This window comes from Oncorhynchus masou, chromosome 14, assembly GCF_036934945.1.
Source record: "Oncorhynchus masou masou isolate Uvic2021 chromosome 14, UVic_Omas_1.1, whole genome shotgun sequence".
Taxonomy (NCBI): Eukaryota; Metazoa; Chordata; class Actinopteri; order Salmoniformes; family Salmonidae; genus Oncorhynchus; species Oncorhynchus masou.
In genome coordinates, this window is record NC_088225.1 from 17,764,067 (window position 1) to 17,792,039 (window position 27,973).

Below are 27,973 nucleotides of genomic sequence, written 5' to 3' on the forward strand. Positions count from 1 at the left end.
AAACACACACACATATATTTACATTTACATTTAAGTCATTTAGCAGACGCTCTTATCCAGAGCGACTTACAATCACACACATATACTGTACATTTAGCCGTTCTCTTCAGAGTATGTGTAAATAAACACTAGATACTCTATGTACTGTAGAACAACAACAACACAGTCATTAAAAGTGTTCTCACTTGTCATCTCCTGTCCCAAGAACACGTCAACAAAAGTTATCAACATTCGTTTTGTTTCATTTTATTCTTTAGAAAGGCACTTACAGTATGAAAGGCTCAAATATACTACTACAAGAGGCAATGAGGGCTGTGCATGTATAGTACACACTCACATATACACACACATGCATGTATAGTACACACTCACATATACACACACATGCATGTATAGTACACACTCACATATACACACACATGCATGTATAGCACACACTCACATATACACACACATGCATGTATAGTACACACTCACATATACACGCATTTAGAAATGGAAAAGAAAAACCAGAACGTGGCCCAGAAATGGCATCCTGTCCTTCACTTTGGCAAAGGTTCTATTAAGGGGAGTTGCCATCAAGAAGGCGATGAGAGGAGATCTATTACAGTCCCTCTGAAAGGAGATCCCAGTCCTGTCACATCCTACTCTTATAACACACACAGGGTACAGGAGACATTACTGCTCATACTATTACTGATCAGGCTACAGGTATTGATGAATTGTGCTCATTGTCAAAATTTCACTCCGTTCATAATAATCACTAATTAAAGCCTGTCTAAGCACTTATTTCTACATAAAAATATGTTTCACTAAAGCGAACAGGAGAGTTTAGCTCTATAAGAACAGCAACCATACAGTATGGCTTCAGCATCAAGTGGTGACATGTACAGTACCTATAGAATCAGCATCGCATCTGCCAAATTGTACAAAAAAGGCATCATACATCATATAGCTTTCATATAGATGTCTCAGGTCAATATATTAAACATTTTCCAACATATTTTAAAGAAGAAAAAAAACAGGATATTTGATGCCGTATAGGTATGCCAAAAGTTCATTAGAGCTATCATATCCCCATAGTGTATTCTCTTTGGATGAAAGCTTTCCTGCAGATAGCATGGGCACTTTTTACATTTATTATTATTTATTTATTCATAAAAAATGTTTTACCTTTATTTAACTAGCCAAGTCAGTTAAGAACAAATTCTAATTTACAATGACGGCCTACACCGGCCAAACCCTAACCCGGACGACGCTGGGCCAATTGTGCGCCGCCCTGTGGGACTCCCAATCACGGCCGGATGTGATGCAGCCGGTATTCATTAAGGAACAGTACACAGTACACATCGGCTGAGGATCATTTCAGACACATTGTTTCTTATCAAAATGAGTCACTTTCATTTTCATTCTATCTATTTCATTTTCCAAACATAGTGGTGTAACTACACCGTCTCTACATAGTTGGCTGGGTAGAGTCCCTCTCTCCCTCCATCCTTCATCCCTCTACACCAGCCCTGGTCATCCTCATCCTCAGTCTTCAGAAACTCCTCACCTGGAGGGGAGAGGTGGAGCATGGTCATCATATATCATTCTGTAACAGTCTCTCTCTCTCTCTCTCTCTCTCTCTCTCTCTCCCTCTCTCTCTCTCTCTCTCTCACACTCTCTCTCTTTCACACACACTCACAGACAAGTACAGCGTGAAGGCCTACCTGCTTTAAAGGAGAGCTCATCTGTCTCCTGTCCGTCATAGTCATAGAGAGCCCTGACCTTAACTCCTCCGATCATTACACTGAGAGAGAGAGAGAGTGTGTAAATCAACCATACACTAACCGTAACTACAGGCAATTAACACAACAGTCAGTATCTGAACTATATGAGTCATCATAATGAGATGGGAAGTGAGAACTACACATCTCCTGTATCATACTAAGACTGTAACTACTTAACATCACTGAGATAGAGATGTACTGTAGGAGGAATCCATAAAGACAGACAGATGGAGACATGTTTACCTCCTCTCTATGGTGCCTTGCTGGGACTCTACCTCTTTCTCTTTCTTCCCTTTTTTGCTTTTCTTCTCTGGCGTCCACTCCTGAAAGAGACGTTGCATTAGACCCCATTGGACAACAAGGCAGACCGGTCCAGTATATTAGCCTCCAGAGACTGTAATACTGGTCACATTGTTGTTATACTCAGTATGTTGGACTATGCTCTACTGTTATACAGTCTGCTGCATTAGCTTGTAACACTGTTCACTACATTAGACTAACTCTGACAATAACACAGGGCAGAAGTCTACATCAATCCATATTACAGTACACTATATTAGGCCCCATTAACTTCCATTAGCCCGCTGTGTCTGTGTGTGTGAGTATGTGCATGTGTGAGTGTTGCACCTGGAACTGAGGCCAGTCGGTGGGCATGCCCGGTCCGTGGGTGTTCTTCCACCAGCGCAGGTCGTCCTGCTCACTGATGGCCATGAGAGTGTTGTGGAGCTCATTATACACAGCCTTCACACTGGGAGAGAGGAGGAGAGAGGGGGAGGGAGAGAGGACAAGAGAGGGGGGGGGAAGGATAGAGAGGGAGGGAGAAGGAGATGGGGGAGGAGTGAGGGAGAGAGAGAGAGGGGGAGAAGGAGAGGGAGGGTGGAGGGACAGAGAGGGGAAAGGGGGTGTGACAGAAATGGAGAGTGAGAGATGAGATAAAAACATTTATACAACGCAACTACAACAAACACACCCAAACACACCATCCTAGTCACAGTCTGGCTGCAGGTGTAGCCTACCTCTCGTTGTTGGTGACGTCCAGGTGTCTGTGGACAGACAGGAAGGCCTGTTTGAGGAAGCTGATCCTCTTCCTCTCCTCTTCCTGTGATTGGTCAAAAATACACTCCATCTCCTCCATGTAGCGAGGGGCATAGCGGGTCACCTCCTCCAGAACCTTCTCATAGCGGGCTCGCACCTGGGGGAGAGTTACACATTATTACACACAGACTCACACATTCACTTCTCTCCTTCATTCTCTTACTGTCTATCACTTACTTTCTCCGTCTCCTGCTGAGCCAGCTCTCTTTCCTCCTGAATCTTCCTCTGTTTCTCGATGGCCACGTCAGGGTTGCCCTTGGCGTGGACTTCCCGGTCCCTGGCAGTCTGCTCCTTACGCTGCACTTTATGGAACGCACTCCTGGCTTTGTCCAGCTGGGGGGGGGCGTAAGGTAACACTGACATATTAGTGACTCAATGAAGACTCCCATACAAACACTTACAAGTCATTTACCTCTGCCCTACCCTATATAAAGGTATGATCTTTGAGTCTGGGAATTTCTCAGTATTGACAACAGTATTCTAACCTTCTTCAGCCGTTTGGCCCAGGGCTTCTGAGCACGTGCAAAGCCAGTCCCAAAGTCCTGGGACTCCTTGAAGCCTCCAAAGAGCTTCTTATGGAAGGTCTCTTTCTGCCAGGTCCTGACCCGGTCCCCGTCCTCCGAAACCAGGGAGCGACACACGGACGAGTGCAGGGCGGCGAGACGGTCGGCGGAGGAGAGGAAACACTGCCACGCCTGCAGGAGGGATCCATATAGCGGGCCTGTAGAGGGAGGAGAGCAGAGAGATAGAGAGAGTGGATGGGTATACAGTATCAACAGGGAACGTAGTGAGCAAACAGTGAATCTCTTCAACTGCAGTACTCACTGGAGTCCACCAGGGGCTTCCACTTGTTGCTCCACTCGCTGAGCTGCTGAGCGTACTGCCTCTCCACACGGGCTCTCTCCTGGAAGCACACCACGATGTCATTACACGCCTGGAAGGCATCCTCCGTGCGCTTCACCGTGCGCTGGTAGTTCCCAGGCTAGGGGAGGGAGGGAGGGAGGACGAGGAGGGGAGGGAAAAGTTTGAGATTGAACATACAGTAGTAATGTAGCAATGGATGTTAACACGGATAGTGAAGTTCATTTCAGTTAAATAACAATTTTACTGTTTCCTCTTTACACTCTCGCCACCATGACCTGTAACCTGTTCTCATCCTAACCTCGATCTGTTTTCCTTTAGACAAGTCATTTTAATGTTTTGAGGTTTCTGTAAAAGCCTAATGAAGGCACCATGGGGTGTGGCTGGTGTAGACAAGCCAGTAAAAGGACAGATGAAAAGGGAGTGATGGAGTAACAGAGGGCAATTCACTGAGGGTAATGACATTCCCAGAGTTGTGTTTGTGGATGTGGAGTTTGGAAAACGCTCCATTATTTTCCTGGCTCTATTTTCACCCCTCTGCTTCAGTTTGATAACTTTTTCTTTCTCTCTCTTGCTCTCTCTCTCTTTCTCTCTCTCTCTCTGTCTCTTGCTCTCTCTCTCTTTATCTCCCTTGCTTGCTCTCTCTCTCTCTTTCACTCCCTTTCTCTCATACATACACACACCTTGGCACGTTTCCAGACAATATCTATGTAATTGTCTCTCCTTTAGGTCATGCTCATCCCGTTCCCTCCCTCTCCCTCTCTCTTTGTGTATGTTGTGGTTTCTACTGACTCTGAGAATTAAGTGAAAACAGCTGAGGAATCTTGCCCAAAGCCAACAGCACTGCTCCAGAACTAGCCGCAGCCAACCAATCACAAAGGCCGAGACAGCCACTACAACTGAGCCTGCACAACACTACAGTATATCACAGAAATCAAGTCATCAGAGATCTGACATGGTTCTCTGTAACAAATCACATTTCATGTACATACCAACACAGTAGAGCAATCAAATGACTGTATAGTTGCGTACATAACAGGCAGAACTAGAACAATGTGAAATGCTGGGGAAGCAACATAGTGAACCTATAAACTCAAATCAATCAGACAGTACAGTGGACTGTCACTCCAGTGATGGCTATTCTACACACTCTACAGAACTGAACTAGTAACAACTATGACAACACAACCAGTATACTCCATAATAAGAGTCAGAGCACATATTCAACACAACACTTCACAATGACAGGCAGCAGCCAGAAGAGGAGGGCCAGAGAGCAGCATTAAGAGGAACTGGGCTGGAAACGCATCCAACACAACAGGGGGAGCCCAAATTACACAGAGAGAGAGGAGATGAAACTGGGGCAATGACCAGGAGGCCAGCAAACAGGAAGAGAAGAAGCAGACACGGGTCAGTTGGATGGAGCTGCAACTAGCCAATTGGTGGAGCATTGAAGCAAAACCAACATATCCTATAGCCATAGCACATTTATCAGCCTATCATGATATGAGCATTATGGAGGATGGTTAAAAACAAATCTATTTTTCATTTGAGAAACATATTGGCTCTCTGCTCCCTCGATGGACACCAATGGACATTTATATTTATCAGTGTTATTATTATTATTATTTTCATTCACACCTGCACTGTTGGAGCTCGGAGCTGAAGTATTTCACTGTACACTGCAACTAAATAAACATCTTACGCATCCAACAACCCATACGTAAAATGTATGGACGCATGACTGTAAGTTGGTTTGGATAAAATTGTCTGCTAAATGGCACATATGATGTATTATTAAGTTGTTACAATCCATTTCAGAGTTGTTTATTAACAAGTAATAACGTTGTAATGATTAGGATACGGCTGTAAAGAGGTGGGTGAATGACGGGATGATGCCCCAGCTAAAAGGGAAGCAGAACTTCCTTTATCTGAAGCTAAACAACATATGGCCAGCCTAGTGTGATAGAGAGGCCTTGTACACACTGACCTATGAGCAGCAATACTGTTTTGTCTGTCACAGGAATCTCTTGTACAAGGTTATCAAGACATCCTGAGGCTAAATGGTGCTGTGTTTTCCTGTCTGTTTCTTCCCCCCTATCCACCTCTTTCTCCATCTCTCTCAGTACATTTCTCTGTGCACACACACACACATACACGCACACACACACACATACACACTCACCATCCAGAAGCTCTGTTTGGTGGCATCTTCAGTGGCAACCTCAGGAGGGAGAGTCGACATCCTGTCCACTGAAACAGAAGAATATGTAGTGAAATCATTTATGTCCTTCAACATTCTGTGCACCTCTCAACACATCTTTACACCATCCAGGTGGTCAGTTGAATACAACGATAGAAATCCATGAAGACCAGTTTGGTTCAGAAAGTCAGAGATAATTATTTTCCTCCACAGTAAAGTTGATTCAAGAGATTGTTACATGTATTAATAAAACTGGACAGATAAGAGGATACACTGTAAAGGCCTTGCTGTGAATTTGACAGTAACTTATAGGCAGCTCAGTCATAAGTACAATTCTGTGTTTCATATTGTAGTATACCTACTGTAATATAAATACGGTATCAAAGCAAGAACTCTTCAACTGTGAATGAATGAAATTCACTGAGGGGTGGGGTTTATATTCCACAGTATTTTTCTGTAATTACAAGGGATTGGTGCAAGCAGGTTGGCTGCTGCAGTATGCAAAGTGTTTACACATATTTTGTGTTTTATATCACGTGCACATCTGGAGGCCTTAACAAAGTCTTCCAAACTGGCTGCAACCACAGAGCAAAACAGACCAAGGACATGGCAAAATGTAAGGTTTAATCTTTTACTGCAGTGGGCTAAATCAGGGTCACACATGGTAATCTTAAACAAATCTACTTTGAAACAAAAGTATATACCTCACACACATGGTTATGGGCTTAAAAACAAGAAGAAACCTGTACCATGTCAGATATAGATTTGTCACGCCCTGACCTTAGAGAGCCTTTTTATGTCTCTATTTTGGGTTGGTCAGGGTGGCCATTCTATGTTCTTTATTTCTTTGTTTCTGGCCGAGTGTGGTTCCCAGAGGCAGCTGTCTATTGTTGTCTCTGATTGTGGATAATACTTAGGCAGCCCTGTTCCCTCCTTCTGTGTGGGATCTTGTTCTTTGTTTGTGTGCAGGTAGTTTGCACAACGAAGCTGTTCGGTTGTTGTATTCTTTATTGTTTTGTCTTTTCTAATGTTTCACTTCATTAATAAATAATGTGAAACTCAAAGAACGCTGCGCCGTGGTCTCATCCTTCCGACAACACCCGTTACAGAATATCCCATCACTGTTACGACTCCTACCGAAGGTGGCTCCCCTTCCTGTTCGGGTGGCGCTCGGCAACGAGCTGCCACTCACTGATCCCTTTCCCCCCTTTTCTATTTATTGGTTGCACCTGTGTTTAGTTTAGACTAATTGGTTGGGCTTTATTTACCAGCCGGCCCGCCTGCTGGTTGTGCGGGATTATTTCGGTGTACATGTGTACACGGCTGTATGTCACGGTGGTCCGTGTGTTTGGATCTTTGCTGGACTTTTTAAGTCCCCCGTGTTTGGGGCATTTGTTTGGGTTGGCGTCTGTTCACCGTTGTGGTGCATTAAAAAGTAGCGCTACCCTGAACTCTCTGCTTCCTGCGCATGACTTCTTCCCCACTACACCCCGGGCGATACAACCACAAAGAGACAAAGCAGCGTTTCCTGGAGGAATGGACATGGGAGGAGATACTGGAAGGCAAGGGACCCTGGGCACAGGCTACAGGCTGGTGAATATCGCCGTCCTAAGGAGGAGCTGGAAGCAGCAAAGGCGGAACGGCGACGCTACGAGAAGTTGGCTCAACGAGGCGTGCACGGGAGGCAGCCCCAGATTTTTGGGGGGAGGCACACGGGGAGATTGGTGGAGCCAGGTTATAGACCTGAGCAAACTCCCCGTGCTTGCCGTGGGGCGAGAGTGAACGGGCAGGCACCGTGTTATGCGGTAAAGCTCACAGTGTCTCCAGTGCGCACTCACAGCCCGGTGCGCTATATTCCAGCTCCCCGCATCGGCCGGGCTAGAGTGGGCATCCAGCCCGGACGGCTGGCTCAGTGCTCCTGGCCTCCAGTGCGTCTCTTCGGCCCAGGTTATCCTGCGCCAGCTCTACGCACGGTGTCCCCGGTTCGCCAGCACAGCCCAGTGAGGCCTGTTCCAGCTCCCCGCACTTGCCGGGCTACAGGGGGTATCCAGCCAGGACGAGTTGTGCTAGCTCTGCGCTCCAGACCTCCGGTGCGCCTCCACGGTCCAGTGTATCCTGCGCCGGCTCTGCGCAAGGTGTCAGCCCAGCCCAGTGCGCCCTGTGACAGCACCTCAAACGTGCCGGGCTGAAGTGGGTATCCAGCCAGGACAGGTTGTGCCTGCTCCACGAACCAGGCCTCCAGTGATGGTCCATGGCACGAACCCTCCAGTGATGATCCATGGCACGAAGCCTACAGTGATGATCCATGGCACGAAGCCTCCAGTGATGATCCATGGCAAAAGGCCTCCAGTGATGATCAATGGCACGAAGCCTCCAGTGATGATCCATGGCACGAACCCTCCAGTGATGATCCATGGCACGAAGCCTCCAGTGATGGTCCATGGCACGAACCCTCCAGTGATGATCCATGGCACGAAGCCTCCAGTGATGGTCCATGGCACGAAGCCTCCAGTGATGATCCATGGCATGAACCCTCCAGTGATGATCCATGGCACGAAGCCTCCAGTGATGGTCCATGGCACGAACCCTCCAGTGATGATCCATGGCACGAAGCCTCCAGTGATGATCCATGGCACGAACCCTCCAGTGATGATCCATGGCACGAAGCCTCCAGTGATGGTCCATGGCACGAACCCTCCAGTGATGATCCATGGCACGAAGCCTCCAGTGATGGTCCATGGCACGAACCCTCCAGTGATGATCCATGGCACGAAGCCTCCAGTGATGGTCCATGGCATGAACCCTCCAGTGATGATCCATGGCACGAAACCTCCAGCGGCGATCCATGGCACGGAGTCTCCAGCGACGGTCCCCGGTCCGGAGCCCCCAGCGACGGTCCCCGGGTCTGGGGCCCTCAACGAGGGTGGGCCAGAAAAGTGGGGTGAGCCAGAGGTGGAGCGGGATCTACGTCCCGCACCAGAGCCGCCACCGTGGATAGATACCCACCCAGACTCTCCCCTATAGGTTCAGGTTTTGCGGCGGAATCCGCACCTTTGGGGAGGGTACTGTCACGCCCTGACCTTAGAGCCTTTTTATATCTCTATTTAGGGTTGGTCAGGGTATGATTTGGGTGTGCATTCTATGTTCTTTATTTCTTTGTTTCTGGCCGAGTGTGGTTCCCTATCAAAGGCAGCTGTCTATCGTTGTCTCTGATTGGGGATAATACTTAGGCAGCCCTTTTCCCTCCTTCTGTGTGGGATCTTGTTCTTTGTTTTGTGCAGGTAGTTTGCACAACGAAGCTGTTCGGTCGTTGTATTCTTTATTGTTTTGTCTTTTCTAATGTTTCACTTCGTTAATAAATTATGTGGAACTCAAAGAACCCTGCGCCGTGGTCTCATCCTTCCGACGACACCCGTTGCAAGAGTTGAAATGTTTAAAACGTAAATCACAGAAGACTGAAATATAACAAAACTGTTTGACATAAAAACACTGTATTTTCATTGCTTTTTAAAAATATTATCTTGATAAATTAGCATATTATGAAAAATTTTGATAACATTCCACCCATAAGACCAGAGAGAGCACTTTGGTCATTGACTGCAGGAGAGGGCTACAACTTGCTGACACTCCAATCTGTGCCTTATACATTTTTAATTGATGAGGCACTGTAACCACAGAGAAGTTAAATTGGTCCAGCATTCTCACTCACGGGTGCAACAAATATAGCATCTTACAAGGCACACCTCAAAATATGGTAATGAGCCAGAAACAACAATACCGTGCACCCACTAGTGGTCAAAAGGGTTTTGGTGCTCCAAAGATACGGTATGGTACTGTACTCTGTGGTTTGTATTTACAATACCATTAGAAATACAGCAATTATTTCCCTGCCCACACATTTGTTGTTGCTGATAATACCCCCAAATTACCGTATAAATTACAGTTTTCCGTTACAGTGTAGAATTGGACAAATGTGTTGCAAAAGCAAAGTATAATTTCTACAATGTACAGGGTAGATTGATAACTACCAGTAGGTGAGAGGGATTTATTCTGGCGTGGTACAGTATCAGTATAATACAGTAAAACAGATACTCAGAGGTCTGGCATTTAAGGCCCTGAGTCTACCAGCAAGGATGGAATGCCCTCTCCCACAATTCCCAGCTTTGAAACTTGAGCCATCCCAAAATAAACAGGGGGTAAAGGTCACCCCACTGTCCCCGTCTCCCTACTCTCTCCCTCTCTGTGTCTCTGCTGATGGGCTTGTCTTCCCCTCTCGCCCTAGAGAAACATAAAAACATAGACACACATGCAATACGCACACAACACACACACAAACTCACAGACAGTGCCAGTTCCAGCGACATAAGAGGTTTCTTAGGGCCCTCGGCCGCTAGCGGGCACGACCCCAAAAAACATAATTGTCTAAACTTACTATTGAGAGTAAGAATACACCAGGTACAATTTCAAAATGCGGTTGTACATCAGCAGTTTTTCAGTGGAGGCTTGTGGGAGGAGCTATAGGAGGACATCCTCCTACAATGAGACCGTCCTCCTATAGCTTCTCCCACCAGCCTCCACTGTTCTCTTGTTATGTCAGTCACTGATAGTCACTCAATTAGCCATGTCAGCTAACAGTTTGTTGAATAGGTAGTTAGTCTAGCCAGCTTTCTCAACACGCAGGGCACGTGTCCAGGGACCCTGAACTCCAGGGGGCCCCATTGATTTTGTTAGTCATTCTCATTAAGATATCATATTAACATGGCATATGTCATTACAAAATGTGTAGATTTGCAGGAAATGAGCTTCAAACTGCAAAAAAAATCCCCAAATGGCTAGAGGTGGCCCTGCAGACAGACTCACATGCTCAGTGACAAAAAATATAAACTAGAGAGACAAACCCACATGATCCCAAACAGCTTACAATAAAACCTCTCTCAAGGCATTTTACAGAGAATGTAACAAACCCCACTCTGTCACAAGACTAATCTTTCTCTGTCTGTTTTCCAGATATCTTTATCTCTCCCTCCCTCAGTCAGACCCACTATCAGATCCAGTGATTCTTCTGTATCTGCCTCTATTCATGGGTTATCACATCATTCTCCATCTTCAGTGAGGGCCTGTGATGAAAGTATGGATCCTTTCTGTCTGTCTGTCTGTCTGTCTGTCTGTCTGTCTGTCTGTCTGTCTGTCTGTCTGTCTGTCTGTCTGTCTGTCTGCTGTCTGCCTGCCTGCCTGCCTGCCTGCCTGCCTGCTGCCTGTCTGTCTGTCTGTCTGTCTGTCTGTCTGTCTGTCTGTCTACAGGAAGATGACACAACCCACAGGGTCTTTAGTACTCTCTCACAACAGTTATATAATGAATAATTTCCTTCTTAACCTTTGACCCCTCTTCCTGTCCCCTATTTCTAGTGAAGGACCCCGATCAGTACAGATAGTGATAAGAGCATACCAAATCAAGGTATTATTTGAATAATAGCTCACTTACCATCTACTACCATAGATTTGACTTGATCAAAGACCATGCAAAAAAATCTGAAATGCCTGTGTGCTGTCCAAGTCAAACTATTAGAAATCTCTGGAGGAGTCCAACACTTTTGCAATAGCAATAGCCTACCCCAAGAGAAAGCAGAAAGGGTAAATCTTCTGAAACTTATTGAAATGCTCAAGCCTGGCACATACTCCCACTGCCAACTCTCTCACCCCCTGTCTACCCTCTCTTCCCCCACCACAGTACCCATCACCCCCTCTGGCATACACTCTCTCTCCTCCCCCTGCCCCCCGTTTTGGCTGTCACACATAACTCAGTACATACACCCACGCCGAGAGGAAATATATAGCAACATATGAACGCAGACTACAAAAATAGACTTGTACAGTAAACTATCAGTGTATCAGGTCTTAATGAAGTTTGAATTCAGCCAGAGAAATCTGAGGTTACAGTGAAATACATGGAAAAGTGTCTTACCTCTCACTCGTTCACTGCTGCTGGTGGCCTCACTGTTTTCACTTGCTCTTCTTTTCTGGGTTAAGTTTCTCACCACCCTCCTCTCTCTCTCCCCTTCTGTCTCTCCCCTTAGCCTGCTCAGTTTTTTCCCTAGTTCTCTCCTCTCTCTTCCACTCCTTTTACTGTGATTTTGCTCCCTCTTCTTCCCTTTCTTTGGCCCACTGTCAGTGTCAGATGAGTTGGCTGTCTTTTTCCCCTCTCTCCTCCCTCACCCGCTTTCTCCTTTCCCTCTCTCTCTTCAAAACAGCTGCAGAAAACTAATTCTCTGGCTCTCTGTACCACACCACTGGACAGCACCCCTCCCACTTATGCTCTCTTTCCCTCTTTCTCTTTCTCTCTCTCTTTCTCGTTCTCTCTCTCTCTCTCTCTCTCTCTCTCTCTCTCTCTCTCTCTCTCTCTCTCTCTCTCTCTCTCTCTCTCTCTCTCCATGGAGTGTTAATGAAGTGTGCAGTGTTTTTGGCTTTTAGTGTGTATGTGTGCCTGTGGTCTGGGGTAGCAACCTTTGACTAGGACTGTTACAGAGCACTGTGTATATGTGCTATATAGAGCCTAAGGTTTTGTCATATAACTGTATGTTGTTAAATACCACAGAATCACATATTATATAGTCAAAGATAAGAAGAACAAAATTCAACCCCCTCTACGTCCCCCTTGCCACTCCTCTATACATTCCCCAAGGGTGTTTGGGGGTCTGCCACAGATGGTGAGGACATCCAGTGCGTGAGTGTGGATGTGTGTGTGAGAGAGAGAGAGAGAGAGAGAGAGAGAGAGAGAGAGAGAGAGAGAGAGAGAGAGAGAGAGAGAGAGAAAGAGAGAAAGAGAGAGAGAATGTGTGTTTCACTTTAAAGCTGGGGATCTCTGGAGATGAATAGGCGGCCATATTACCAACAGCAGTCATTCACATACCTTATGATCTCATGCCGAATGCCATGCTACACTTCTCTGTTCTGCCTTGCCAGGACTTGTCGTTTAAAAAAGTAGACAGTTGAGCTGCTGACACAGTGACTCTGCAAGGCGTGGCATTCAAGCTCATGTTATTGTCAAACATTGGGATGTCATTGAGGGGAAATACAGTATTATCAATCCACACATTATGGTTCCAAAAGTAAAGTTACCATTATACTGAAGTGTATTATACTGTGTATTATACTGAAGTGCATTATACTGTGTATTATACTGAAGTGTATAATGGTAACTCTGGCAATAAAGTATCCTGATCACATGTTCTTTTTTACCAATTAATCATGTATGCATTGACCTGTATGGCCTCTCCAATGGTTATCTTATACAAGACAAAAATGTTGCAAGTAGTTAACAAATTAAATATGCATATAATACACTTTAAATACATTTGATTTAAAGTTCGACTTCAAGTTGTTAATTCTAAACAAGGTGATTGTTTTTACTTACGGCGCCTACGATAGGCAGCAAAAAAATGGGGTCCTATTCTTTTCCCGGAAATGACATGTAAAACCGGCCATTTTGGTGAGTCAGCCTTTTCCTCACATAGACTGGAGGGTCAGAACGTGGCCTGGTGATTGTGAAGCTGGACATTTTCGTCTTAGTTGAATTAAACGATATAGCTAGATAGTTCATTTCCTCAGCAGTCATGTTTTATTTAGTTAGACAGTAAACGAATTCCCTCGATGTGGCTAGCTGACGTTAGCAGCTTGCTAGCAAAGTAGGCTAATTGTAGAGTATGCAGGAAGCTCATGTTGGCTAAGTAGTTAGCTATAGCTACTTAAACGTTTGTATGAAACTTTCAATTTATAATTTCGACTTGAGGTAAATCAAGTGTTCGGTAAATATTTCGTTTTGATTTAGCCTATACCCAGGAGGGCGAACCTTTCTATGGACACTGCTTAGCTAGCAAGTTACCTGGGGCATTGCGGTGTCTGGCACGTTGTCTGAAACGTCTCCTATGACGTTTTGCACTGGGCTCTGAAATTATGTGGCGATAAAGTTCTCTCTGGCTCTGACAGGCCCGAGTCTGAGGATGCTCGCGTCTAATGTAGTTAGTATTGTCTGCTTGATTGTAAGTTGCAGATATTGTCCTTATGGGAGTCTTTTTCTATTGTCCAAAGGTTACGAGGCTGTCAGAACCCACACGGTGAGTAGTTTTCTTTCATATGTAACGTTACTTTGTTTTCCTATGATGTTTAGCACTGGGCTCTGAATTTCTGTGGCGAAAAAGTGCTCTCTGGCTCTGACAGGCCCGAGTCTGAGGACAATGTTAGTCTGAGTCTTGTAGATTTAAATATTCATTGATTATCATCGATTATTGTCCTAATTGAACTTATTTTCCCCAGGTGACAGGGCTAAGTCGATACCAAACTACAAGGTGAGTAAATACTAATGACTAGCAAATTGAATCCTTGTTTAAATGTCTTTCTCCTGTGATGTTTTGCACTGGGCTCTGAATATCTGTGGTGATAAGGTGCTCTCTGGCTCTGACAGGCTTGAGTCTGAGGAGACTGATAATAATTAATCACATAGGATCCTTGTAGGTTGTGATGTAATTATTTTCAGACAGTTTTCTATCACTTTCTTTTCATGCAGTTCTTGGACCTCCACAGAAGATGTGTGGTGACTGCAGTCTGTTATTAACATGGGGTGAGATCTTCAATGGATAATTTAGGGGCCTGTTTTGCACAAGAGGCACTGTTTTACCTGTATTTCCAGCATTACCCAGCTGGTGTCACTTCAGTCCCTTTTTTGTTTCAATCAAGCAGCTTCCCCAACATGACCAGGATTGCGAAACAATATCCCTTTGCTAATAATTCTGTAGATGTGGGAAGAATTGTTAATACAAGGGCTGACTCATCAATGGAAATGTGCTGACCTAAGTGAGATTATTTTTTATTTGTGTTCCTGATTGTTATGTAAGGCTGAAACATTAAAATATTTTAATCAGATACTCTGGGTCATGTACTTTCTAACTTTACTGGTGAGATCCCCCAGGAGCTGTGTTTGCTGCAAATGGTCAATTTATTTGTAAGTGTAATAAATAAACACAATTTTATTTCTGCATCTTTATTATAATTCTAATTTATTCATCTCTTAACATTTGACATTCATATATTTGTTTATATGAATGTGCATATGTAGATCACATTCTGTAAATTACTGTTCATCTGCTCATACTTCAGTTTAAAATATTCTCTTAAACAAAATGGTGCTTTCTATATAGCCAGATCCTTCCATCTGCTAAAAGTGTAATTATACACCTCTTGAATCCTGCTATGAGATGGTGGTGAAAAACACTGCAAAACAAGTTTGTCACTGCCACATTTACCCAACACTAGTAAATGGTAAGGTTGTCATAGCAGCAGGAACAGGCATTCATACCTTGTTGATATTCTAAGAGTAATGCGATAATGAACCCATTGCATAATGCAGTGACTGTAAACCAGCTGAACAGTACATAGTCTCTCACAGTGCAGCAGCTGTGTAGGGGGCTTTCTGCAGGGAGTTGATGCCTGGAGGACATGCAGAACAGAGGTCTTCCATAGGGAATGGAGCGAGCGGTATAGAAAGCACTTCAGTTAAATAACATTGTACCTTCACTGGAAACATTATTTGGAAGACAGATTCTTTAGAACTTTAAGGTTAGATTTTTTTTAATAATTGGGATGAGCATTATTTTCATCGTCCTTATTGCTATCACCAACCTCATTCCCCATCCTGAACTCTGCTCATGTAAGGCTGTATACACAGGCAGCCCAATTTTTCCCACTAATTTGTCATTTGACAAATCAGATTTTTTTTTTTAATCTGTCAAACTGAGTTACTGAATTGTTCTGCCTGTGTAAACAGCTTAAGTGTGTAGTGTGTGGGCATAAGGACAAGGATCTGAAGGCCTCACATTCCTCCAGATTGGTGTGAGATGGAAAGCACTCATGCATGTAACCTGCCAATACCCACCCACTGCTGGGGGATATGTTTTAGGACTCAAATGTGGTGTTTAGTAGTAAATGGAGATAATGGAAGAGCCCTTCATTTTAGTGATGGAGAAAAGAGATGTCCAACTGATCACAGATTAAGCTGAAAGCACCCAATCCAACTAAATGCAAGGTGAAAATAGGTCAATAGTATAATTCCTGTGAAAATGACAAATCAGGGATATTTAACCTTTTCTTGCTCAGGGACCCCGTCCCAGGCAAACTGGCAACCCAGGGACATTAATGGCACATTAATGTTTTTTACATCTCAACAGGTGATTGAAAAAGGAAAGGTGAAGTAATCAACATTTAAAAATAGATTTGGTAGATCATTTGCCATTATTTTGAACTCCCCACATAATTGGAAGAGGAAGTGTAAACTCAAACACAGCCTATTACCTAGATAGGTAATTTAAACATTTCCGCTAAGAACGACTATTTAGCTGGTTGAACAAAGGTTTACCGTGTGTTGCCAAAAATGTATGTCCAAGTCAAGAAAGCTTTCCAGCAGCACTCGCCACACTGGAAACGTATACACGTGTGCTGTTTCAAAGCCTATGTCAGACACTGGTGTAATTGGCTTCAATGAGTGTAATTTGCTCTATATTAGGAGTTGATTAATACAATTGATGTAATTATAAAGATATTCTCCTCCTTTGTAGGTATGTAATTCAAAATGTTTATTCTGTTATTGATAGCGATATAAAAATCACCTTTTGTTTTGGGGGTTTTGCAGACCCCCCGGTTGAATAGCCCTGACATAAATCCATGTTTAAATGAGTAGATAAACAATTAAATATCAAATAAAATACTACTTTAATGATCCATAATGACTTGAAATGAACAAAATAGAAACAAATTTGATGTGAATAATTATATGCATCTTTTTCACAATACCATTTGTCTCTTGGCCATTTCCAGGGCACAATAGCTACATCTTGATCTGCATAAAATAATGTGAATAATGACAATGTAGTGAATCTAACTTTGGCTTCCACACAGTGAGGTTTAAAGTGATACGTAAAGTCACAGCTTTATACACAGACGCCTTAAAGTGAGAGGAAGCTTGGATGGCAGAGGAATTCTTGCATAAAAATATATTTAGGGCTAGATTCCAATCAGAACGCGGAATATCCTCGTTATAGCGCAATTGACATTGAAAGGTCATTTCCAATTGAGCCGACAAATGCAGTGTTTACTGTGAATGCAGTCTCTGGGAATGCGGGAACATTGTCTTTAAATGCCAATTGTGCTATAATACAGGTCTTCCACCATCCGGATTGAATCTAGGCCTCAATGTCAATCTGAAGCATACATCAGTGAAACCATTTCAAAATATTATACCAAAACAAGAGGGCAAAGTAAATGTGGTGGTTTTATGACTAGACAAAAGCCTTGATATGTAAAGCATTTTGTACATCAAACTAAATAGATATTTTTTCTGTATTTTTGGAGGTAACAATATAGTTTTATATTTATATACATTTTAAATTGTTAGACACCATGGTGTCATAGTTTGACCTACAGTCATGAATCTCATGATAACAATTTTATAGGATTATATCGACTAACACTACTGGCAAAATTATCAAAATACATTGCCTAAAATGCAAAAGAGCGCCACCTCAGCCATGAAAGGCAGAACGGAGAACTGCACCTTTTAACAGTAAGGACGATGATAGTAATGATAATAGTAACAATAATTCACTTCATATCAATAGCAGTATTCCAGACCCATCTTAAGTAAAAAAATTGTTGTAAGAACAATTGTAGTATTAAAACAGAACATATCTCTCCTCCCACTCATTTGGGCCTCAGTTTATGTTCTCATGCTTCTGTAGAAAGAGTTTTTGGAAGGAGTGGGGGGATTGGGTGGGAAAGAGGAAGATTTGGCAGTTTGTTTCTCTTTCCCTCCCCTCTCCTTTTCAGTCTCAATCCCTTGCACAGAGAACTTTAGAACAGTTGAATAGCAGTTGCTTCGATGCTTCGAAAGTCTTTCGTATAAATGGAGTCAATCTTCAATGAGATACTGATTATGTCACGTATTCCCTCCATCTCCGAAATCACAGTCCCTTTTAGTATCAGATACATCTTGGATCCAAACAAATATATTTAAGGTGTCCCATTAATTCTAACATAAACACAGAGTGTGTGTGTGTGTGTGTGTGTGTGTGTGTGTGTGTGTGTGTGTGTGTGTGTGTGTGTGTGTGTGTGTGTGTGTGTGTGTGTGTGTGTGTGTGTGTGTGTGTGTGTGTGTGTGTGTGTGTGTGTGTGTGTGTGTGTGTGTGTGTGTGTGTGTGTGTCAGAAAGAATGTGAATATGTGTGTACATTACGTACATGAGTATTTGTAAGTGTGCATTCTTGTATGTGCCAGTATAGTGTATTGAGTGAGAGGGTGTACATGTCTGTGTGTTTATTTCTATGCTGTTGGTCTGGGCACTTATTTTTGCTACAGATTTGTAATACAGTGACCAGTCTGTATATAATATGCCGTTATAAGACTTAAGATGATAAAGAAGCTATAGAGAAATAGAATGTGTTTACAGGTCCTTATCGAAGGGCCTTCAGTGAGCATGGAGCCGTCCCATTAGTGAGGTAAAAACAGACAACCAATCACACACAGTCATACTGACAGATTTCCTCCAGTCACAGCCACTACAGTCAATTGAGGATTTACCCATCAAGCTCTTTCCAACAGGGGACAAGTCATATCATGACACACTGAACCCTACTAGAGGTACTCCACCTACAACATTACCCAAGACATGCCAAGACATGCCTGTAGGCTGCCACCTTGTCTCATTCATGCCCATATTCTGAACTACAGAATATGGACATGAATATTCATCCCAATAACTCGCTCCAGCAATGACATTCACTCAGACAAAGAGCTCTTAACATTTCTATTCACTCACACAGGGTTTCATTGACTGTACTCCACTAACTGTAAGGGGAGTCTCTACTGAAACTGAACACATCAGAACAAACAGCCAGCTATGGCGCCAACAACAGTCAAGCTAGACAGCTACTGTACCTAATCTGTACCTAGAGGAGGAGCTAGACAGCTAACTAACCCTAGGGTAGAGAGGAGGAGCTAGACAGCTAACTAACCCTAGGATAGAGAGGAGGAGCTACCTAACCCTTGGGTAGAGAGGAGGAGCTACCTAACCCTTGGGTAGAGAGGAGGAGCTACCTAAGCCTAGGGTAGAGGAGGAGCTACCTAACCCTAGGGTAGAGAGGAGGAACTACCTAACCCTAACCCTTGGGTAGAGAGGAGGAGATATCTAACCCTAACCCTTGGGTAGAGAGGAGGAGCTAACTAACCCTTGGGTAGAGAGGAGGAGCTACCTAACCCTAACCCTTGGGTAGAGAGGAGGAGCTACCTAACCCTAGGGTAGAGAGGAGGAGCTACCTAACCCTTGGGTAGAGAAGAGGAGCTAGACAGCTAACTAACCCTAGGGTAGAGAGGAGGAGCTAGACAGCTAACTAACCCTAGGGTAGAGAGGAGGAGCTAGACAGCTAACTAACCCTAGGGTAGAGAGGAGGAGCTACCTAACCCTAACCCTAGGGTAGAGAGGAGGAGCTACCTAACCCTAGGGTAGAGAGGAGGAGCTACCTAACACTAGGGCAGAGAGGAGGAGCTACCTAACCCTAGGGTAGAGAGGAGGAGCTAGACAGCTAACTAACCCTAGGGTAGAGAGGAGGAGCTAGACAGCTAACTAACCCTAGGGTAGAGAGGAGGAGCTAGACAGCTAACTAACCCTAGGGTAGAGAGGAGGAGCTACCTAACCCTAACCCTAGGGTAGAGAGGAGGAGCTACCTAACCCTAGGGTAGAGAGGAGGAGCTACCTAACCCTAGGGCAGAGAGGAGGAGCTACCTAACCCTAGGGTAGAGAGGAGGAGCTACCTAACCCTAGGGTAGAGAGGAGGAGCTACCTAAACCTAGAGTAGAGAGGAGGAGCTACCTAACCCTAGGGTAGAGAGGAGGAGCTACCTAACCCTAGGGCAGAGAGGAGGAGCTACCTAACCCTAGGGTAGAAAGGAGGAGCTACCTAACCCTAGGGTAGAGAGGAGGAGCTACCTAAACCTAGAGAGAAGGAGCTACCTAACCCTTGGGTAGAGAGGAGGAGCTACCTAACCCTTGGGTAGAGAGGAGGAGCTACCTAACCCTTGGGTAGAGAGGAGGAGCTAGACAGCTAACTAACCCTAGGGTAGAGAGGAGGAGCTAGACAGCTAACTAACCCTAGGGTAGAGAGGAGGAGCTACCTAACCCTAGGGTAGAGAGGAGGAGCTACCTAACCCTAGGGCAGAGAGGAGGAGCTACCTAACCATAGGGTAGAGAGGAGGAGCTACCTAACCCTAGGGTAGAGAGGAGGAGCTACCTAAACCTAGGGTAGAGAGGAGGAGCTACCTAACCCTAAGGTAGGGATGAGGAGCTACCTAACCCTAGGGTAGAGGGGAGGAGCTACCTAACCTAACCCAAGGGTAAAGAGGAGGGGCTACCTAACCCTAAGGTAGGGATGAGGAGCTACCAAACCCTAACCCTAGGGTAGAGGGGAGGAGCTACCTAACCTAACCCAAGGGTAAAGAGGAGGGGCTACCTAACCCTAGGGTAGAGAGGAGGAGCTACCTAACCCTAGGGTAGAGAGGAGGAACTACAGCTACCCAGAGAAGACAGGTGGAGAAAGCACTAACTAGTGTTAATAATGAGGACAATCCTCATTCTCTCTTTCCCCAACAACACTAAGAACTGCTCAGATGAAAAAGCTAAACAACATTTGATTGTTTCTCTCAATATTTTGGGCTAAGTTTTGTCACTATTTTACTCCTATTGTTATTTGTTGCCTCAATCTACATTCAGTCATTCCATCCTCGTAGTGTTTGTGTGTGTGTTGACAGTAGAGTCAGTGCTTGTGTGTGTTACTGTATTTGTGTGCATGTGAGTGTATCTGTGTGAGTCAGCTACCAGGCCCTGATTACCAGGCATTGGTCAGCCCTTGTTCCATCCCTCATTTCCCCTCTCTTTTCCTGATCGGTCCTCCCTCTGGGTGAAATCAGGTCCTCTGCTTTTGTTGTGTGAATCCATCATGGATAGCAGCAGTTGTGGCCTCTCTCTCTCCTGTTCCCTCACTGACTCCATCCCCCCTCCTTTCTCTTTCTGTTTGTCTTCTCAGCTCCGACTCCCATCATCCCTTCTTCCTCGTGGTGACAGAGCAGAAATGGGAAAAGGAGAGCTGGAGAGCCTTGGGAAAGAATAGAGAGATTAAAGTCATGTTTTTTTGTTTGTTTGAGCCAGACGCTTTAACAAGAGTAAGAGCTGCCCCAGTTCCATACTATCTGAATAACACATTCATTAATTTTGAGCCTGATTTCAATTCAAGAGATGAGAGAGACAGGAGAGAGACAAGAGAGAGAGGGGAGAGACAGGAGAGAGACAAGAGAGAGAGGACAGAGACAAGAGTGACAGAGGAGATAGAGGACAGAGATAGGAGAGGAGGATAGGCAGAGGTTTCCAACCTGGTATAGGATTTGTTTTATCTTTGTTTATTTTACAAGACTGGCCTATATCTGTACTCTTATCCTCTCACCCATCCATCGCTCTTCCCCTTACCTGTCAGTCACTCTCTTCAGAGCTCGGTCGATGTTCATGCGGTGTCCGACACGCGTCACCCCCAGGTCCAGATAGTCCTCCTTGGTGAGGGAGGGCAGGTGAGTGCCGTCGATCTCGTTGTCCAGGAAATGCTCTCTGTGCTCGCCCAGGTTCAGGTATCCCAGCCAATCAGCCACGTCGTATTTGGTCCAATAAGGCAGTGGCTTGGAGGCAAAGGGCTTGGAGGGGGATGGGGGAGGGAGGTGGGGGTAGCTCAGGCAGGGGGGAGCGGGGAGAGGGTGCAGGGGAGGGGATGAGCTACCAGATAAAAAGTGTGTGGGGGAGAGGGAGCGAGACACCAACAGGGAGGCATTTGGGGGAGGAGGGGCGCCAGAGGGGGCGAAGAGAGGAGGGGAGGGGGAGAAGTAGGGGTCCCCCATGTGGTTAGCGGGCGAGGGCGGGGTCATAGAGCCGCGAAGCTCGTAGAGGCTGCTGTAGAGGGGTGTGGTGGGGAGGAGGGGGAGGGAGGAGGGGCGGGGGGGACCCAGTTTGGGCCTCTCTGAGGGGGAGATGAGGGGACTGGGGGCTCTCCTACGCTGCAGGTGGTGGGACTCTGCCTTCCTGGACTCTCTACTTGGAATGAACTGGAACTCCAGGGCTTTGGTGCGATACACAGGCCGGTGTTTAGGGGAGGTGGGATAAGGGGAGTAGGTGGGGGAGGACAGGGGGGAGTGGGAGCGTGGAGGGGGCTGTACGGCAGCCACAGGGGGCTGGGGGGACGGGGGACGGTTCCAGTTGGGGTACTGGGAGGAAGGGGTGGGGGACAGGGACAGGGCGGGCTGGGAGTGGTGGATAGGGGAGGGGGACAGGGAACGAACTGAGGGGGGGCTCAGGGCCGAGGCGGAGTCTTCTGAAAACCTAGGGACAGAAAAGAAGGAATGACAATGACACATACGGTACCTACGGTACATAGAGGGGCTCTTCATAACACATTACCCAACCTCACCACCACTATTCATAACACATTACCCAACCTCACCACCACTATTCATAACACATTACCCAACCTCACCACCACTATTCATAACACATTACCCAACCTCACCACCACTATTCATAACACATTACCCAACCTCACCACCACTATTCATAACACATTACCCAACCTCACCACCACTATTCATAACACATTACCCAACCTCACCACCACTATTCATAACACATTACCCAACCTCACCACCACTATTCATAACACATTACCCAACCTCACCACCACTATTCATAACACATTACCCAACCTCACCACCACTATTCATAACACATTACCCAACCTCACCGCCACTATTCATAACACATTACCCAACCTCACCGCCACTATTCATAACACATTACCCAACCTCACCGCCACTATTCATAACACATTACCCAACCTCACCGCCACTATTCATAACACATTACCCAACCTCACCGCCACTATTCATAACACATTACCCAACCTCACCGCCACTATTCATAACACATTACCCAACCTCACCGCCACTATTCATAACACATTACCCAACCTCACCGCCACTATTCATAACACATTACCCAACCTCACCGCACACTATTCATAACACATTACCCAACCTCACCACCACTATTCATAACACATTACCCAACCTCACCACCACTATTCATAACACATTACCCAACCTCACCACCACTATTCATAACACATTACCCAACCTCACCACCACTATTCATAACACATTACCCAACCTCACCACCACTATTCATAACACATTACCCAACCTCACCACCACTATTCATAACACATTACCCAACCTCACCACCACTATTCATAACACATTACCCAACCTCACCACCACTATTCATAACACATTACCCAACCTCACCACCACTATTCATAACACGTTACCCAACCTCACCACCACTATTCATAACACATTACCCAACCTCACAGCCACTATTCATAACACATTACCCAACCTCACCACCACTATTCATAACACATTACCCAACCTCACCACCACTATTCATAACACATTACCCAACCTCACCACCACTATTCATAACACATTACCCAACCTCACCACCACTATTCATAACACATTACCCAACCTCACCACCACTATTCACTAGTAGCCTACACCTGAAGACGGACATTGTTAGATTGGCTATCAATATGAGGCTCAGGATGTTAACAGCAGTTAATTGCTATTAAAGTTGTGCTGAGTAGACAGGAACTTGCTTTTCTTTTCTCTGGCTGTTGAAACACAGGCAGTAAATTGAAGAAAGGGGACATGTTTTATGTCCAGTCAAACAGACAGTGTGTGAGAAAGGAGGAGAGTAATTACCTGTTTCTGGTGGAGGAGAGACATAAAGCAGACGGAGACAAAAGCATGGGACATAAAAATGGGGAGGAATTGACATAGTAAAACACACACACTCACTCACTCACTCACTCACTCACTCACTCACTCACTCACTCACTCACTCACTCACTCACTCACTCACTCACTCACTCACTCACTCACTCAAGTAGCGCCAGGACAAGAGATCGCTGTGTGATTGATGTTTACAACACAGGAGGTTGGTGGGACCTTAATTGGGGAGGAAGGGCTCGTGGTAACGGCTGGAGCGGAATCAGTGAGATGGTATCAAACACATCAAACACATGGTTTGACTCCATTTCAGACATTATTATGAGCCATCCTCCCCTCAGCAGCCTCCACTGATGTACAAGTAAAACATGCAGGCCTTTGTACTGAAATCTATGGTCTACTGAAGATAATATAACTGTAGTCCTTTTAACTGTATCAACACACACAACCTCACCAAATATCCTCGAACATATCATAGTGAGTACCTGTGTCTACTTAGTGATCTCTGGCTCCCTCTCTGCTGCAGTTTGTTGCTGAGCTCATTGATGATGCTAGCCTTCATGCTGGATATGGGGGGGTACAGCCTCCGGCCCTCCAGGTAGGTCCCCTGGTCCCCTACTAACTGACCCTCTGACCCCCACAGAGGCTTCATCTCAGGGGTCCGGGGCCGGTCAAAGTAGGGTGACGTGGGACGCCCCAAATTCTGTGTCATCCCATAACCCTCCCGTCCTCCATCGTCCTCCTCCTCTTCTTCCTCGCCCTCCTCCTCCTCTTCCTCTTCCTCCCTCCGTCTGTGTGACTGGAAGGAGGGCGGGGCGGTACCGGTCTCTCTGCGTAGTTCGGCTGCGCGGCCCCCCTCCCTGAACCTGCCTGATTTGGGGTAGGTGGAGACGGCGGCTGTGGCGTTGTGCATGTCAAACGTCTGTCCGTCCAGGTAGCTCATGTACGACTCCAGGAGGTCTGCTCCTCCCGCCCTGTCTCCCTCCCCTCCTCCTCCTCCTCCCTCCCTCCCTCTCTCCAGCCTCTCTTCCAGCCTCTCTCTGGCTCCTCCGCTCATGGCCAGGATGTTGTCCAGGTGGTGGTCACTGCTGCTGCGGCTGTCCAGCTCCTCTATCCCAGAGTCCACCACCGTCTCCTGGTACTCCCCTGCCTTGGCTGTGGGGTGAGGGTGGTGCTCCCCTATCCTGCGGCCGGCCGCTGTAGAACCAGAGGGGGCTGGGTGTGTCCTGTCCTGGTGGGGCTGGACTGAGGTCCTCGTGGTGGTGGCAGCGGTGGTGGTGGTGGTGGTCGTGGTACAGGGAGCGGTGGAGGTCAGGGCTGCAGAGCCCCGGAAGGGGCCAGAGGAGGCTGCGGTGGAGGAGATGGGAGGGGGACCACGGTAGGATGGGGAACCTGCAATGGAGTGGGGAGGAGGGGTGGGGGACGAGCTCCTATGGATGGTGGAGGGGCGAGCCTGGGTGGGGGAGGAGCGACCCTGGGTGGGGGAGAAGCGACCTTTGGGAGGAGTGGGGGAGGAACGCCCATGGGAAGGAGAGGAGCGCCCGGTGTGCGTGCTGTTGTAGAGGTGGTGAGAGTGGGTCATGGCAAGGGAGGGTCTGTGAAAGGAGCTGGGTGGGGGTGGGGGGGAGACAGAGGGAGGAGGCGGGGGTCCTGTGGGCTGGAGGCCAGAGGGTGAGGGTGGAGGAAGGGGGTTGGGTGATGTCTGAGTGGGGGAATTTCCTGACTGGGTCAGGTTGGCCACCTCACTGTCATAGGAGGTAAGGCTGGAGGTGGTAGAGTCCCCCGCCTGTGGGGAGGGTAGGGGGGTGTGGGCCGGGAACCCACTGATAAACATGTCTTTTGGAGGGGGTGGTGGGGGAGGAGGGGGAGGTGGTGGGGGCTGCTGCTGGCGGGAGGCCAGGTTGTTGATAATGGCACGGTGTGTGTAACCTGACATTCCACCCCGGTCAAAGCTGTTGGCAAACTCCAGCGGAGGGGGCAGTGGGTCCGCAAACACAAACTCATCATCCACATCTACAGAGGGGGCAGGGGGCGGCAGAACCATGAGGCCACTGCCCCCGGAACCCCCTCCCCCCTGAGGGTGAGACGGGGCGGCTTTAGCGGGGGGAGATGGAGGGGTGAGAGACAGGATGTAGCCTTTCTCACTCTCCATCCTCAGAAATGAGGCCTGGCGAGGCTGCTGGGACAACAGCTGAGGGGGCTGCTGGGTAGGGGCTGTCTGCTGCCTCATGTACCCCTCTCTGTCCCGCTCCCTTTCTCTCGACCTCTCCCTCTCTCTTGACCTCTCCCTCTCTCTCGACCTCTCCCTCTGTCTTTCCTCCCTGTAGGAGGGTTGGTAGTGCTGGGACTGGTAGTGATGTGTGTGGACTGTTTTGTCCTCAGAGAAGCGCACCCTCAGCCCCTCTCTGGCCCCTCCACCCTCCCTCTCCCGCTCCCCTCCTCCCCCCTCCTCGCCCCAGCCTGCACCCCTGAGGATCCTGGGGGAGGGGGGGCGGCTGGTGGAGGAGGTGGTGGCGGCTAGGGATGAGGAGGTGACCAGGTAGGATGAGCTGGAGGAATGGGTGGCTGAGGAAGCCGGTGTGGGGGAGGTGGCCTGGGAGGGGAATGTCACCACACTGGACATCTGTCGTACAAACTGGTGCTCGGTCCCTCTCTCCCTCCTCATCCTGCCGTCGTCCTTCAGGGCCCGCTCCCTGGCAGCCAGGGCCAGACCCAGGGGGGACGAGGGGTCCAGGACCTTTCCTGTCAGGGGGTGGATGAAGGTGGTGCCAGAGGGGACCTGCTGCCGGCTTGACGCCCCGTAGAAGTCAGCCGGAACAGACTTGGGCTGGTAGTCTGGAGCCGGGGAGGAGTACTCTGGCAGGCCGAAGGCAGGGGGCATGCTGCGGGTGTGGTGGATGAAGGTGTCCCCAGAGAACATGCCCTCGTCGATGGACTTGGAGGGCCGGAGGCGTGGGGGGGGGCCACCGGACTGGGGGCTGAACTGCTGCTGCTGCTGAGAGGTCTGTGTCCTGCCTGCCCCCCCTGCTCCTCCTCCTCCTCCCCCTGGCCCCACCTCCTCCTCGGCAGACATGAAGATGGAGGCGCTCTTCCTGCGGGCCTCATGGAAGCGTTCCCTGTCCCGGCGGGCTGCGCCCACGATGGCCGCCCCAAACTGGCTGGTGAAGTCACTATCCTGGCCTCGGAAGGAGGGTGGTGGAGGGGCCGGGATGGAGGGAGGAGCAGGGGGTTGCGGGGCTGGGGTGGAAGGGGGTCCCTGGGGGGGTTGGGTTCTGTCGGTCTCCCCTGGGGGGGTGGGCTCAGCCTCCACACTGCTGCCCTGGCTGCTGCGGCCACTGCCACTGCTGATGGAGGGGGCCTTGACTATGATGGTGGGGATGGGGATGGAGCTCTTCTCCACTGGGGCCTTGCCCCCCAGCGTGCCCTGGCCAGCCCGCAGGTCATCCACCTTGGACTGCTTTACCAGAGGGCCCTTCCCTCTCCGCACCCCCGCTCCTTTAGGTACTCCCTCTCCAGCCCCACCAGCTGCCCTCTGTGGCTGGCTCTGGGTGGTCTGCTGCTGCTGGGGCATCACTGTGGCACTGCCTGAAGGTGGGGCGGCGTTACTGTAGCCCCTCCTTAGACCTGCAGCCTTGCCGCCCCCCACTCCTCCTCCCCCTCCTGATCCAACAGGCTCCCCTGGGTAGCCCCCTTTCCTAGAGGCAGTCCTGCTCTGAGCGGCGTGGGCGGGGGCATTAGAGTACTGGTGCGTGTGGTCCACCCCTCCTCCTCCAGCGCCAGTACTGGGCCCCCCTGCCCTTTCGCGGCCCCCTTGGGTGAAGTGCACAGACTGAGAGTAGAGCTGGTAGTGGGCTGCTGTGGAGGTGGACTGGGACACGGCCACAGAGGGCTGCTGGGAAGACTTGCCCCCTCTCCAGCCCAGCGGTGGGGCGGAGGAGAAGGGGGGGTCTGGTGGGGCGGTGGTGGGGGGCGGGGGGATGTCATCTGGGCCGGGAACCGAGAGACTTCGGGCAAACTTCATGGCCGGAGGATTGAGATGGGACTTCTCCTCTTCAGTCACCCCTGCAGTTCACCACAGACAGAGATACAAGAGAGGGATGAAAAGGACTGATGAGAGAGACT

At 47.7% G+C, this 27,973-nt stretch overlaps 2 protein-coding genes, 1 long non-coding RNA gene and 3 other non-coding genes across 7 annotated transcripts in view; 4 read left to right on the forward strand and 2 right to left on the reverse strand.

Annotated features, from left to right (window-relative positions):
• Positions 1-227: 227 nt before the first annotated feature.
• LOC135554422 (protein kinase C and casein kinase substrate in neurons protein 3-like) lies at positions 228-12,998 on the reverse strand. Of its 2 annotated transcripts, none has more exons than XM_064986733.1 (10): positions 12,839-12,998; positions 5,914-5,981; positions 3,693-3,849; positions 3,353-3,588; positions 3,045-3,200; positions 2,789-2,964; positions 2,400-2,520; positions 2,016-2,095; positions 1,713-1,792; positions 228-1,555 (listed from the first exon to the last, which is right to left on the reverse strand). In XM_064986733.1, exons 2-10 carry the CDS (start codon positions 5,971-5,973, stop codon positions 1,446-1,448), a joined length of 1,176 nt encoding a protein of 391 aa, XP_064842805.1. In that variant the 5' UTR covers positions 5,974-5,981; positions 12,839-12,998; the 3' UTR covers positions 228-1,445. The 2 variants fall into 2 exon arrangements, with proteins under 2 accessions (XP_064842805.1, XP_064842806.1); XM_064986734.1 differs by lacking the exon at positions 12,839-12,998 and adding an exon at positions 11,894-12,140.
• A 424-nt stretch (positions 12,999-13,422) lies between these two features.
• LOC135554423 (uncharacterized) lies at positions 13,423-14,847 on the forward strand. The gene is made up of 3 exons (XR_010457694.1): positions 13,423-14,042; positions 14,242-14,273; positions 14,492-14,847. It is a non-coding gene; the product is annotated as an uncharacterized LOC135554423 (long non-coding RNA).
• On the forward strand, positions 13,846-13,933 carry LOC135554916 (small nucleolar RNA SNORD88). The gene has a single exon (XR_010457785.1). It is a non-coding gene; the product is annotated as a small nucleolar RNA SNORD88 (small nucleolar RNA).
• Positions 14,077-14,164, forward strand: LOC135554914 (small nucleolar RNA SNORD88). Its single transcript, XR_010457783.1, has one exon. It is a non-coding gene; the product is annotated as a small nucleolar RNA SNORD88 (small nucleolar RNA).
• On the forward strand, positions 14,321-14,408 carry LOC135554913 (small nucleolar RNA SNORD88). Its single transcript, XR_010457782.1, has one exon. It is a non-coding gene; the product is annotated as a small nucleolar RNA SNORD88 (small nucleolar RNA).
• A 5,522-nt stretch (positions 14,848-20,369) lies between the features above and the next one.
• The window catches only part of LOC135554424 (SH3 and multiple ankyrin repeat domains protein 1-like), a 68,653-nt gene continuing 61,049 nt past the window's right edge, over positions 20,370-27,973 (reverse strand). Inside the window, 3 exon segments of the mRNA XM_064986735.1 lie at positions 20,370-21,117; positions 21,486-22,382; positions 24,337-27,913. Of these exon segments, the coding sequence (XP_064842807.1) occupies positions 21,045-21,117; positions 21,486-22,382; positions 24,337-27,913 (4,547 nt within the window). The 3' untranslated portion in view covers positions 20,370-21,044.